The sequence below is a fragment of the Xenopus laevis genome, chromosome 4S (genome assembly GCF_017654675.1).
Source record: "Xenopus laevis strain J_2021 chromosome 4S, Xenopus_laevis_v10.1, whole genome shotgun sequence".
Lineage (NCBI taxonomy): Eukaryota > Metazoa > Chordata > Amphibia > Anura > Pipidae > Xenopus > Xenopus laevis.
In genome coordinates this window covers 12443428-12457773 of record NC_054378.1, presented here as the reverse complement: position 1 = coordinate 12457773, position 14346 = coordinate 12443428, and the positions used below count along the sequence as shown (strand labels likewise).

At 40.8% G+C, this 14346-nt stretch overlaps 1 protein-coding gene across 3 annotated transcripts in view; it reads left to right on the top strand.

Moving 5' to 3' along the window:
- Window positions 1-1424: 1424 nt before the first annotated feature.
- spi1.S (Spi-1 proto-oncogene S homeolog) overlaps window positions 1425-14346 on the top strand; it is a 33023-nt gene continuing 20101 nt past the window's right edge. The window contains exon 1 of one of the 3 annotated variants that reach the window (XM_018260190.2): window positions 1425-1689. In XM_018260190.2, coding sequence (XP_018115679.1) covers window positions 1657-1689 — 33 coding nt within the window. In that variant the 5' untranslated portion in view covers window positions 1425-1656. Of the gene's footprint in view, window positions 1690-10846; window positions 11149-14346 lie in introns of those variants that run through there. The other 2 variants (XM_041562004.1, XM_018260189.2) reach the window with 2 other exon arrangements.

Genomic DNA, 14346 nt, shown 5'->3' with positions numbered 1-14346 from the left:
TAACTTCCTATTCAGCCCCCCTACTATTCATATTCCAGTCTCTCATTCATGCCACTGCCTGGTTGCTAGGGTATATCAGACCCTAGCAACCAGATAGCAGCTGAATTGCCAAACTGGAGAGCTGCTGAACAAAATCAAAATAGTTAAAAAAGACAACAGAGGCGAAAAGGCTGTTCATTACTTACTTACATGGTGCATGCTGTTAGTCGGTTTCAGAGTTTAAAACCCTTCAAAATAGGAAAGGGGGCTATAAACCCATAATGAAAATTTTGCCTAATGAAAGAAAATAATGCTTTAATAGTCATTGCCGTTACAAATAACTTGAAGTCCATTGAACATGTGTAACAGAGGTGCATTGGAAAGTTGCATAGAATTAACATTTTCTTTTATTCTGCAAAACACTATTTTTGGGTTTACATCCCCTTTAACATGTACAGTCTGTTAGTATGATGTAGAGAGTGATATTGTGAGCCAATTAGCAAATATTATTTTATTATTTGTGGTTTTTGAGTTATTTAGCTTTTTATTCAGCAGCTCTCCAGTTTGTAATTTCAGTAATCTGGTTTCTAGGATCCAAATTCCCCTAGCAACCGTGCCTTGACTTGAATAAGAGACTGGAATATGAATAGGAAACTACTGAATAGAAGAATGAGTAATAAAAAGTAGCAATAACAATATATCTGTAGCAAATTTATTCCAGGCATGGATTTGCAGGGACATTCTGTATTTCTCCATCTGCAATTTTTTTCCGCGAAACTGTGGCAAAATATCACCACGGAAAAATTTGCAGATAAGTCATCACAACAAAATTGTTGCTGCGACAAAAAATGTCGCGCACATAAAAATTGTCGCCATTGACTTTAATGCATTTGGACAAAAAAGTTGCAGAGGCACAAAAGCCGCAGAGACAAAATTGTCGCCGAGACGAAAAAAATTGACATAAGAAAAAATGTCTGTTGCCTTTAATTCACTTGGAGTGAGAATTTCTGACTTCAATGCTTTTCACAAATTTTTCGCTGTTTCACAAATTTTTTTGAAGCTTCGCTTATTTTTCTGCGAAGCGAAACGGGACAGATTCTCTCATCACTAATCTGAAGCCTTACAGTGCATTTGTTTTTTAGATGGGGGTCAGTGACCTCTTTTTGAAAGCTGGAAAGAGTCCGGAGAAAAAGGAAAATAATAGAAAAAAATTTATAACAAAGACCAATTGAAAAGTTGCTTATAATAAGCCATTTTATAACATACTGAAAGTTGAAACGCCCCTTAAAAAGGGTTGGTGCTCCAGTGGTCTTCCATGAACATAGTCAGTGTATCCATCACTATCACCTAGTAACCAGGCTGTACTCTCCGATGCAACAAGCCCTTTCCTGACACACAGCGATGCATGTATTGCTGCACAGGGGCTAGTTAGGAGAAGTAATGGCAGAGAGAAGTTAGTACTTTCCGTAACAATATAAGGGAAGTCAACGCACTTCCCCCTTTAAATTTAAAAGCAACCTTTTCTTTGTGTCCCCAGTATGGAGCTGGGGAGTAGGGCTGGGTCTTAGGGTCTCTTGCTGGATCTTGGGGGGCTTCAGATACAACAGGACCAAGGACTGGAAGGGCCTTCTATAGAGAGTGGCTAATGGCTGTGATTTGATTGGTGGAGAGAACAAAATGAACTGCAAATGGAGCGCAGTGCCACTTAAGGTAGGCTGACCTTATTGGTGTTTCAATATCTTCAGCGGTTTTATACTGTGGCCCCCTTGGATCGGGGTTCTGCCAAATATGCTCATTTCCGATTATTTTATTTCTATAACACAAATCTCAATGTTGTATATTTGTATTAAGTGTAAACTCTTTGGGGCAAATTTACTAAGCGGCGAAACTTCGCCAGGTGAAAATTCGCTCAGACAATGCCAATTCACTAACATGCGAAGTTGCGTCCATGGCGTCGAACGCTGGCGAAGTTGCGCTAGCGTTAATTCGGCACGCAGAGCGAAGTTGCGCTAGTGTTGGCTAGTTAAAGTTGAATGGACGTATATGTTGCAGCAAATACATTACACTACACAAGTCCAGGGAACCTTAATAAAATGAAATAAAGTTGTTATATTGCCCTACACATGAGCCCAGTGTATAGTTTATGTGCCGTATGTTAGGAAATGTAGAGGGGGGAAGCCGGTTACCCCAAAAAAAAATTACGCTCTTTTGAAGCCTATCACCCTAAAAAAAGGAAAAGACGCCAGCTTATTTTTTCGCCCGGCGATTAAGTGTGAATGAGCGCCAGCGTCAGTCTCTTTCGCTAGTGAAGTTACACCTGCGCCCTTTAGTAAATCTGCGAAGTACTGAAATTACTTACCGAAATGGCAAATTTTCGCCAGCGTTAGTCACTTCGCCCTTTAGCAAATTTGCCCCCATGGTATTGGTTTAACAGTACTGGATTGTCAGGTTGCACTTCTATTCCACTGACCCTGGCAACCATAAAACTGACTGTTGTTGTTGTACTTATTTGGCACCACTTACCCTTCTAATTAGGACCTCCCCTATTCATCTTCCATCCTGACTTCCAAAGTGATGCCTGTTTGCAAATTGTTTTAAAATACTAGTGTCTATACCAGTGATCCCAACCAGTAGCTCGTGAGCAACATGTTGCTCTCCAACCTCTTGGATGTTGCTCTTAGGGTCCTCAAAGCAGGTGCTTATTTTTGAATTCCAGGCTTGGAGGCAAGTTTTAATGGATTAAAAACCAAGTCTAGTGCCAAGTAGAGTCTTTTGAAGGCTGCCAGTCCACATAGGGACGACCAAATAGCCAATCATAGCCCTTGTTTGTCACCCCAAGGGACTTTTTCATGCTTGTGTTGGTCCCCAACTCTTTTTACATTTAAATGTGGCTCACAAGTAAAAAAGGTTGGGGACCCCTGGTCTATACCATACAAAGAGTTCATTTGTTAGATCCGCTGACCATGCACCATGCGCCTCAATGTGCTTCTACCTAAGCGTTTTTAAAGGAGGTGCAAATACCAGGTATGAATAGGGTGTCCATGCGCTGGCCAAATGCGCACCCGTAACATAGTAGGTGCAAGTTGGCTGTCATTTTCAACTTTGTGAGCTCTATAATGGAGAGTTGAAGGAGAACTAAAGCCTAACTGAAGGCATAGGTTGGAAATGTTTTACATTATGTTTTGTGCTTCTGTACCAGCCCAAGGCAACCACAGCAGTAAAGATCTGTGTCTCCAAAGATGCCCCAGTAGCTCCCCATCTTCTTTTCTGCTGATTCACTGCACATGCTCTGTGCTGCTGTCACTTACTGAGCTTAGGGAGCCACTCACAATATACAGTACACACAGAATAGAAATGTCACAATATAAGGCTGATTAGTAATTAATACAGATAATTACTGCATGGCAGCACAGAAATCAGTGCAATTAGCATCAGAATTTAATAATCAGCAAACCTGTAGCATCAGCTTATCTTACAGCCAGGGAAGCTCATTTTCTGCTGGATAATTAGTGACGAGCCCTAAGCTTAGCTTCTCAACAGCCAATCAGAGCCCACTGAGCATGTGAGTGTCACAGACACTTTCCAAGATGGTGACCCTCTGTGACAAGTTTGAAGTCCTGGATCATTGCTGCTATTGACAAGCTCAAACTTTAGGCTGGTACAATATGTTCACTATACAGTATGGTATGGCATTTTTAGCCACATTCAGTTTTAGGGGTTAGTTCTCCTTTAAAGAACTGTGCCACACAGAGCTAGGCGCTACAAAGGGAGTCAAGATGCATTGTGCTAAATTATATAAAGTAAGTTGCATCAGCAGGTTCGGACTGGACATGGGGGGGCCCACTGGGTTACTAACCACCAGTCCCGCTCTGTGCATATGCCTGAACGTCAGTGCTCATGTGCCAATGCCAACACACATGCACTAATGGAGCCGCGATTAATTTTATTTGAGGGCCCCGAGGTCGGGGGGCTGGGCCAGCGGGGAACCATGGGTTTTTTCCTAGTGTCTCGCCAGCCCAGTCCAACGCTGTGCATCAGGTTTTTGGATCTTGCTTGCCCTCCCCTCAAGGTCCTGCCTTTTTTTTATTTATTATTTATTTATTTTTTTCTATTTCTTGGGCCCTGAGGAAGACCACCATGCCCGAAACGTGTTGGGCTAATGATGCTATTTACTTTGGTATATTTTTTGTAACTTTTTTCTTTTGATGTAATAAATGCTTTTTATTTTTTCAACTTGAGTGTGCAATCCTCCACTTGATTTTTGTTATTCTGGGTCACACTGACCTACCAGAGTTTAGTGTTTCTCCTGGTGGGCTCCAGCCAAGGACAGTTACCATCAGCCCTTTCCACCTAGGTCCATATGACATCTTTTATATTAAGCACTGTCTACACCTAAGTTTTTTGAGTGTAGACTTTCAGTTTCAGGTCCTCAAGTTAACCCCAGAGAGCCCAGTCCAAAACTGTGCTCCTAAAATGAGCATTTAAATACTGAGTGCGTGGGCCTAACTTCCCCATTCAGATGATTTCAGAATGCAATGAATTGAGTGGGAGGGCCACTGAGGGCTTCTCAATGCCTTACAGACACTTTTCCCCTTCTTTACTCAATAACCCACAAAGCTGCTACTCCTAACATTTCATGTTTTGTTATTAATCATGTGCCTCTTTGTTATATGTGAAGAACCAACTATCTGTTGGGTGCCCATCCAAAGTGCAGTTGATGGCACTACACATAAAAGGTTCTTGGGTTTAGATGCCCTAAGAGAAAAAACAACAGCACAGGTGAAACAAAGGAGGTTTGGTTGGAATTTTGGAATACTCTGAGAACATCTTCAAGGGGGAGGGTTTACGTGTCCTTTAAGTAGGAGAAATAACAGCCTGCCAGATCCATCCTAAAGTGCAGGCACAAGTCACATGACTGGGGGCAGCTGGGAAACTGATAATATGTCCAGCCTCATGTCAGATTTCATAATTGAATATTAAAAAATCTGTTTGGGCTCCAGAATTCTGCTGGAGTAGCACTATTAACTGATGTGGTTTGAAAAAAACCACGACCGTATCCCTTTAAGGATAACCCATTTTGTTCCTGTATTCAAAGAAAGTTCCAGTATCCATGTTATTTTATGGCCTGTACTTGGGGCAAAGAGTTTGACGTTCTGGTTGGTTGGAAGCTTCTAAGTCTTATTCTTAGGCTCACAATGACATATGTGATCCCCCTTTCCTCTCAGGGAGAACCAAGAGGACAGTGTCCATCACAAATACCCATGTGGCAAGCCTAATTCTGTGGACTCCTGTGGACCAACATTCATAGGATCCCCTTATCCTATAGGGAAAATTAAAGCATGGTTGCATTAAAGTAGGGTGCAGACACCCTACCATAGCCCGAAACAGCATTGGACTAGGGGTGTCTGGGCCCTCCAGAGATGGTGCATCAGGGGCCGGCACACCTCCTGTAGTCCTCATGGCTCCATGCCCCAGATGGACCCCCATTCCCCTCTCCCCCCGTACCTTCTTATTTCTTCATGTGGCCATGATCGGGGTGGGAGGAGGTCAGGGAGTAAGTTAGGCGACAATGGAATTGGGTCTGGTCTAAACCTGACACCAATATCTGTTTATACCTGTATTAGCTTAATTGGACGCTATTTTGTGCTTCTAGAATGTCTAGGAGAGGAATAAACATTACCCCTGAATTGCACCCCAATAAGCCTTCAGGCTGGCAATTTCAGATGGGGAAAGGCATTTAGTCAAGAGAAAGTTTTGAGAGGTCATATCACTATGATAAAAAAAAAAACCTAAAAACACTTTTATCGAAACGTTGTTTTGCCAAAAGAGCAAGCACCCGCGATTGTTTTCTTGTTGCCGGAAACTTGAAACATATTTGTGAAGCCGGTTACTTTATCACAACATTGGACAATTCAAGGGGACAAATCTAACCCCTGGGAAAAACATTTAAAAGATGTGGGACGCACCCTGGAAACTAGAATGTGGTTAGCCGCAGTGACCCTTGTTCCCTTTCATGTTCATGCTCATCGTTGCCATAATGATAAAAGTTTCAGACTTGGCGATACCTCAGTCTTTTTAAGTTTGGGCTCATCCCTGTTATATTATGCACTGCAACTCTTTTGGGACAAAAACTAGTTCCTGCTTTAGATATACTTGAAGCTATGACTTAAAGACTTCCTGTCTTTAGTTTAAACCTCCTTGCCCAGGGTGTGAGCATGCTCAGTTTGCTCCTCTTAACCCTCCTCCCTTCTCTGCTGTAATCTAAGTCCAGAGCTATGAGTGAGCAGGGAGAGACTCAGGCAGGAAGTGATGTCACACCAAGGTAATATGGCAGCTGCTATCCTAAACAAACAGAGAGAGCTTCCAGGGCTTTTTGCTCACGTATGGTAAAACATTCTACAGAATAAATATACCATTCTAGCTTGCACTATTGCAGCTAATCCATTGGCAATATAATGCCTCCGTAGCTTTCCTTCTCCTTTAAGCTATGACTTAAAGGGGAGGGATTGGGCATAAGTTGGCCTGTCAAGGAGCTCCTAAACCACTGCCCAATATTAGAAGATAGGTCTTCACCCGTGTGGTGCAGCTGTACTCAAATACAGTTCCAGTGGATCCTGAGTGGAAAAAATATTTTGTTCAAACAGATTGAGTAATAAAGTGCTCCAGATGAGTTATATATATATATATCTAATACACAAAAGCCATGAATATCTTGTAAATTATATCCTTATAAACGGTGAGTAGTGATGTCATCAGTTATAAACGGTGAGTAGTGATGCAATTTCTGTCACATGACTCACTAAAATTTGTGTATTATAATTAATAAAGTACCCCCAGTTGTAAAATATGAGGATATTAGAAGTTACCTCGGAGTTCCATGACCTGTATAAAAACACTCGGCCTTCGGCCTCGTGTTTTTATATGGTCATGAAACTCCTCAGTAACTTATAATATCCTTATATTTTACAAGAGGGGGTACTTTATTCACTATATATATTATATACAGCTTACAATATGGAATAGTAGTGCAACCATGAGCAGTCACAAGGCACTACATCAAGTAGGCTACTAGGGTCTACTAACCCTCAGTATAACCTCTTGGGCTGGTGGTTACCATTTTGGTACTAAACCTACCATGCAGAGTTTAGGCTGCTCAGCTACCCAACAAACCTGATCTAGCCCTAAAACTGGCTAATCCATGACTGGTTATATGTTCATGTGATGGCAACATTTTGGTAAAGGTTGCCTCTGAACATTTATAATAATAATGCAATGGCTGAGCTGTCTTTATGGGGTCCAGGGCTCCAAACAAAGTAGGTATGGAGAACAGGGGATAACAGGTATAGGAGGGCAATAGGAACACTTTGGGCCATAGACTGGATAGGATAGGAAGATTTAGGGGGCCTTAGCATCCCCAACAATAAACCAACTGCTATATTTTCATATATAATTAGAAAGTCATCCTACTTGATATAAATAATGAAGCCCAGCAAAGTCTCTTTTGCCTTGGGGCCTCCACTATCAGGAAATAGTTTTGATCACTTCATTGTACGTGGCTATAACTCGACCAAGGATTCCGCCATGGAAGGGTTAAGTCCCAGAGCATTGTATGGCGTAGCCTGTAAGGTAACTGTTCCCAAAACTATTCTTGTTCCTAACCAAAGAGGAAGTTATGTGAAAGTGAATAGCGCTACCTGCGTTCCTTGTTCTGATTCTTCAAAAAGGTGAGTGGGGTGGAAAGGAGAAGCTGTGGCCACAGTCGTGATACAAAAAGAAGGAACTCTATAAGTGCCTAATTACAGGGTCAGACAAAAGAAGACCTCCTCCCCATCGTTCCTCTTGCTGCATCACTGCAACCAGGGCTACTATCAGAAATCATGGGGCACCATATGACAAAAATTCCTCGTCCCCCGGGGCCATGCCCACCAGCATAGGCCCCACCCTAGACCCCCCCCCCCCAAACAACAGTAATAAAGCCACACACACATGGGCGCTAAACACTCATTGGTTGTCAGGGCTGAGGCCCCCCTTACAAGTAAAAATACAATAGGCCCAATAGAAAATTTAAAAAAAAACATCGGTGGCCAGAAACTCCCCCTCTCCCATATAGATTAAAAAAAACATTGTTGGCCAGGGCGCAATTTTAAAAATTGGCGAACAGGGGCCTACAGAGTATTAAAATAATATATTGGTGGCCAGGGGTTTAATAAAATGTAAAAATAAAAACACACATTGGTGCTCAGTAAGTTTATCTTAGGTTCTTTTTCCTTGTCCTTGGCAGTTTCTTTGTCGGCTCCTTCTGTGGCTTTGAGTCTTTTTGCGGCATTGGGTCTTTGACGCTTCAGGTCTTAGTCGCTTCCGGTTTTCGGATTTCAGGTCTTCGACACCTCGGCAGGCACGGATTTGTAGAAAGGACAGCTGGGCCCCCCTTTAGGCCCCGGCCTAGTACGACTGTACCCCCTGATGGTGGCCCTGCTTAGCACTGTACAGTGGCAGCCAATCACCGGCTTGGCGATCTGACAAGGAAACCGCATCTTATCTTTTAGTGTGGGAAAACAGAGTTTTTTAAATATGACCCCTTAATACATGCCCCTCCCCTTAAAAACATTAACCCTTCCATATCCACAAATGGAGCACTGTATGTGGAATTGGCACTGTATTTATCCTGGCGTTTTCTGGGGCATTTTATATGGAGTTGGAACTGTATTTACCTGTGTTCTATGATATAAAAACAGCACTTTATTTTTTTATGGGAATTATACATGAAACAGGAACTAAATTGATCCGGCTAGGTGTTTTGGGGATTTTTCATTTGGAACTGGCACTTCATTTATCCTACCATGGTTCTGAGTTATTATATGTGTAAGTGGCCATGAGATACTATGAAGGAATCTATGTAAAAATGTATTTACTTCCCCAAACACAAAAATCACCCTCTGGCAGTGTATAAAGAAATATTCCCTTCTCAGTGGGGTCCAGTTTTACAGTTAAAAGGGTGGTTAACTTTTATATGTATGTTATAAAATGGGCAATTCTAAGCAACCTTTCAATTGGTCTTCATTATTCATTTTTTAATTATTTGCCTTCTTCTGACTCTTTCCAGCTTTCAAATGGGGGGTCACTGACCTCCATCTAAAAACAAATACTCTGTAAGGCTAAACATTTATTGTTATTGCTACTTTTTATTACTTATTTTTCTATTCAGACCCTCTCCTATTCATATTCCAGTCTCTTATTCAAATCAATGCATGGTTACTGGGGTAATTTGGACCATAGCAACCAGAAGAAAAAATAAATAAATAAAAAGCTAAATAACATAGAAACCACAAATAATAAAAAATTAAAACCAATTGCAAATTATCTCGGAATATCAGTCTTTACATCATACTAAAAGTTAATTTGAAGGTGAACACCCCCTTTAAAATATTTTTTCCCTTTAAAACATTGATCCAGTGAATCATATTGAATATCCCTTGAATTAAAAAGCTGCAACCATCATGTGTTCCTGGGCCCTGTAGCAAAATGGTTTTAGGGCCCCAAAACTTGTAAAAGGTGATTTGTTTCTTAAAGATATTTTAATGCAATAATTTATAGGATATAGTGTTCCCCCTACTGTAAAACATTAGGATGTTCCAGTGACCATATGACTAGTGATGGGCGAATACATTCGCTAGGGGCGAATTCGCTGCAAACTTCTGTGTTTCGCCACTGGTGAATAAATTTGCGAAACTGCCTTGAAAATTCGCCAGCGTCTAAAAATTTTGGACATGCGTCGGAAAAGTCGTCTGCATAAAAACCATTGCGCGTCAATATTATTTGGACGCCCATTGACTTTAACACCAGCGTCAGAATTGACGCGGGCGTCAAACATCCTGTTTCACAATTTTCTCGTTGTTTTGCGAATTCCGTGGGAAATTTGCAAATTTTTCTGAGAAGCCCAACAAATTCGTCCATCACTACATATGACCTTTTATAAAGGTGACTTCTAAAACCATCCCTATTTTACAACAGAGTAGGGTATGTGTTTTTAATAGGGCCCAAGAATATTCTGTAAATATTACATCACCTCGGCTTTCCATGGCCAAATAAAAGCGCAAGGCCAAAAAATCCGCAGTGATTATACTATCTTTATATTTTACAATAGGGGATGCATTATTCACTATATGATATGCAAGTTTAATAAGTCATTGTCTGAAGAATTTTGGACTAATTCATTTTATTTCTTCCAACAATCATGTGATTCAAGTGACATCACTAAGCACTGATTATAACTAATGACATCACTTAGCATTATTTAACGCATATTTATAATATTTTATATATTATTTATATAGATTTTGCATGATATTTGGAACCTTCTTGCATTGCAAGGTAATAATGATCACCCAACATACTTAGGTAATACCCATAACTTTAAATCCATTGTAAGGAAGGGATAAAGCAGTCGTAGAGCTAAGTGCATTCTGTCTGTTTTATGTAATATAAAATATGTAATATCTGTATTATATAAAAATGCATGTCCCCTTGGTGCAAAACACATGTACAAACACACACACACACATATATGTATATATAGAGAGAGAAATACAATATATATATATATATATATATATATATATATATATATATATATTTAAATGTATATATATGTAAGTATATGTATAAATATATATATATTTATGTAATATATATCTACTGATGGCTACAATGTAGAGTAATGCTCTGAGGTCTGCAAGTTCCATTTGTCTGATGTATTTGGGGGAGAGGAAGGACTGATCAGTTGCCTACAGCACACAGCTAAGGGGATAGGCTTCCTGTGTGACGGCCTAAAAGGATATATATGCAAAGGCTTACGTGATGTCACAGCGTGATAAATGGTCAGTGCTGTGCTTGGCTCACAGATATCTAAAATCAGGAACTTGGGTTAAGAAAGAGGAAAAACTTCAGTATCGGGGCTGTGAGATTGGCGTCCGCCCTCCCCCATAAACCCACACAAAGGAGAGCACCAGGTGACTCAATTTCGACCCCCCTTTAAAAACTTTTTGACCCCCAGGGGAGCTGGGACCCAGAGGAAAAAAAAGGCGAACCAAGGTCACAGAGAGGTCCTGATTAAAAGAATTTTGGATGTTACCAGCAGGCAGGATGGACGGGTTTACCATTATCTCTACGGTGAGTTCAGGCTGCTATCTTATCATCTTATAGGATTTGGGAAACTAGAAAGAGCCCCTTGTTTGTCCAAAGAGACTGTTTGTTTGTTTGTTTGGTGGGGCAAATGTAGTAATTTAGTAAATTTAATAAAACTTCTACTAGCGAAACTAGGTTAGGATGTCAGCTATGCCCTTCCTAATATACAGGCCTGCTGCTGGAAGACCTATATATGATAGGGCATCATATTTCATAAAGAAAAAGATAGCTGTGACAAACGATGAAGAAATCTACAAAAGTAGGAGAAATCTATGGAGATACATGATTCACCTACTCCTATGCTATTTTATGGTGCCACATTTCAGTGAGAAAATATAGTAAAACCCCATGGAAACATCTTTCACCAAAAAGAGACCATAAAACAGGGCTGTTATTCACAGCTCTGCAACTGCCCTTTGCTGACTGAGACTGCTGGATCTTGTAGTCCACCCCAGTTGTTTTGTTGTGGAAGGGTTTATTGTCCTACAGAGCTGCTCATTTTTTGGATTTTTGGATACATAAATATTGCTTTTATACATGCAGTCAACCTCTCATTGATATTACAACATTTTAGGGCACACAAGCTGCTTTGCTAAAAACACTTTGGGCAGCTGTGAATTGTGCCCCATTGGCAACACCCAGAACTGTAGCCCTACAACTTCCAGCACATCATGTGCCTGTGACAACGTGCGGTGCTCCATGGAGTTACAACTTCTACCCCTTATCTCATTCCACTTTGACTGATCCATGAACATATTGCCATAGAAGTCACCCTGCTTTTGTTCCATGTGTAGGACCTTGAATCCATGTTTACCCCATATTTCACCCAAAGTGGGTAGCAAATAAATGGTATCCCTCAAAATCTCACCCTTAGGGTCAGGGCACATGGACAGATTCAGGGAGACACATTTCCTCTTCTTCTGGGTGACTAATCTCCCTGAACTGCCTCCCCTGCCTTCCCGCTGGCTAACAATTAATTTTCTAAAGTTGCCTGACGAGGAAACTTCGGGCGACTTCGGAAAACAAATCGCTCCGAAGTTTTTTAGCCAGCGGGAAGGCAGGGGAGGCAGTTCAGGGAGATTAGTTGCCCCGAAGAAGAAGAGATTTGTCGCCGGGCAACTAATCTCCCTGAATCTGTCTATGTACCCTGACCCTTACCCCCTATCTTCTGTTTGGACCTATTTTGAGGTGGGAGGGGGGTTGTTTATAAGAAAATACAAAACACACTTCTTTTATGAAACACAGAGTAAAATCAGACATTCATTTTATAGGGCATTATCAACTGATTACAAGCTAATAACTATTAACACTGCTCTTTTGGAGAAGGTATGTTATCTACAGAACACTAGGATTTTCCATGGCATCCATCTAAAGTTTTAACTCCATCACCCAAAATGTGACGGCAAATCCACACTTCCAGTAAAAATGTATTTAAAGTGTTCTGCGATGGAAGGAGTTGTACTCATCAGGCTCTTTTGGGGGAGATTTAACCCCACGTAAAACTTTGCTATTCTCTCCATGAAACTGCATTTTGCATCATCATATTTAAACCTTGTAATGGGAAAATAAAAATGCACGTACAGGTTTCTACAAATGACCCCATCCAATTTCCAATACTTCAATATATTTTTATGGAAATTTGTTTTTGTCTTTCTCTAAACTGACTTAAACGGCAATGACTGGTGGTGCCAATTTATTAGGCCACCTTGTGTTTTGGGCAGGTGTGATTCTTCTATAAAGGAAAAAACAAAAAGATGTTGAGTACTTTGCTGGGTGGGGAGGGTGGCAACCCCAGGTTTGTAGCGGTATAGAAACTCTCAGCGCCTAACCAATTGCTGTCCCAGTGTTGCAACATTATTTGGCATAGAAATAAGTAGAAATTATAGTATAGCGTGGAAGTTAATTGTCCTGTGTCGGCTGCCAACCATAATGACTACTGTGTGTTACTGAATTAAGGTAGTTGAAAATAAAAGTGGGGCCCCTTGCAAAAGAGAAGGCTGGGGCCCCCATTTAGTGGGGAGGGGGAGGAACATACATCTGGGAAGTTCTACAGCCCTCCAGTAGGGATGGGTGAATTTTTTCGCCTCGTTTCACCGAAAAAATGACGCCCATAGACTTGTATGGCGGCGGGAGTCAAAAAAAAAAAAAGACGCGCGTCAAAAAAATTATTTTGACGCCCATAGACTTTAATGGGCGTCTGCGACATTTCACCAGCGGCGAATTTTTGGCGAAGGAAACGGGTCAAATTCGCCCATCCCTACCCTCCAGCAGTTGCTTAACTCCCAGCACTCCATAGACACTGGGCTGTGGGTTGGATATCCCTAATTTATCTTACAGATAAATTAAAATCATCAAAACAGTCTAAAAGTAATGAGGATTTTGTTTACAATTTTCTATCTACATTTAGGGGCGGATTTATCAAGGGTCAGAGTGAAAATTCGAAATTTCAATTTGAATTTTCTAGGTTTTTAATGGCAAAAATGTGAAATTCGAGTAGGGAATTGTCAAAATTCGATTTGAGTTTTTTTAAAAACTCTAATTCGACTATTGAACCTGCCGGATTGCTGTTTTAGCCTATGGAAGATGTCCTGGGATCAATTTGGAGTTGTTTGCAGCCTTTCTGCCATTCAAGTTTTTTTTTTGTAGAAAAAACTTGAATCAAATTTGATTCAAATTTTCTTGTCGATCCTATTCACCTGTGTTTGCCAAATTTGATTTTTTTTTTTTAAATAAATTGCAATTGGTCGAATTTCGAGTTCGAAATTTGACCCTTGATAAATCTGCCCCAGAACGTCTATTGTGCTATCAACAATGCAGGGGGTAACTACAGAGGAAGCAGGGGGCCCAAGAGGCCCTAATTAATATACAATTTCAATAAATATTGGTCAAACATTTTGAGGGCCCCAAAAAGAATTTGTGTAGTTATGCCACTGCAACAACGATATCACTCACCACTGTTGATTTATAAATAGGCAACTCTGTTTTGCTGAAAAAGTCGCAAAGTCACTTGGAATAGAGTTCAATTCTGTCTTTGCGGCTTATACTGTAGAGCAGGGGTCCCCAACCCTTTTTACCCGTGAGCCACATTCAAAAATAAAAAGTTGGCGAGCAACACAGCATGCAAAAACTTCCTGGGGTGCCAAATAAGGGCTCTGGTTGGCTATTTGGTAGCCCCTATATTGA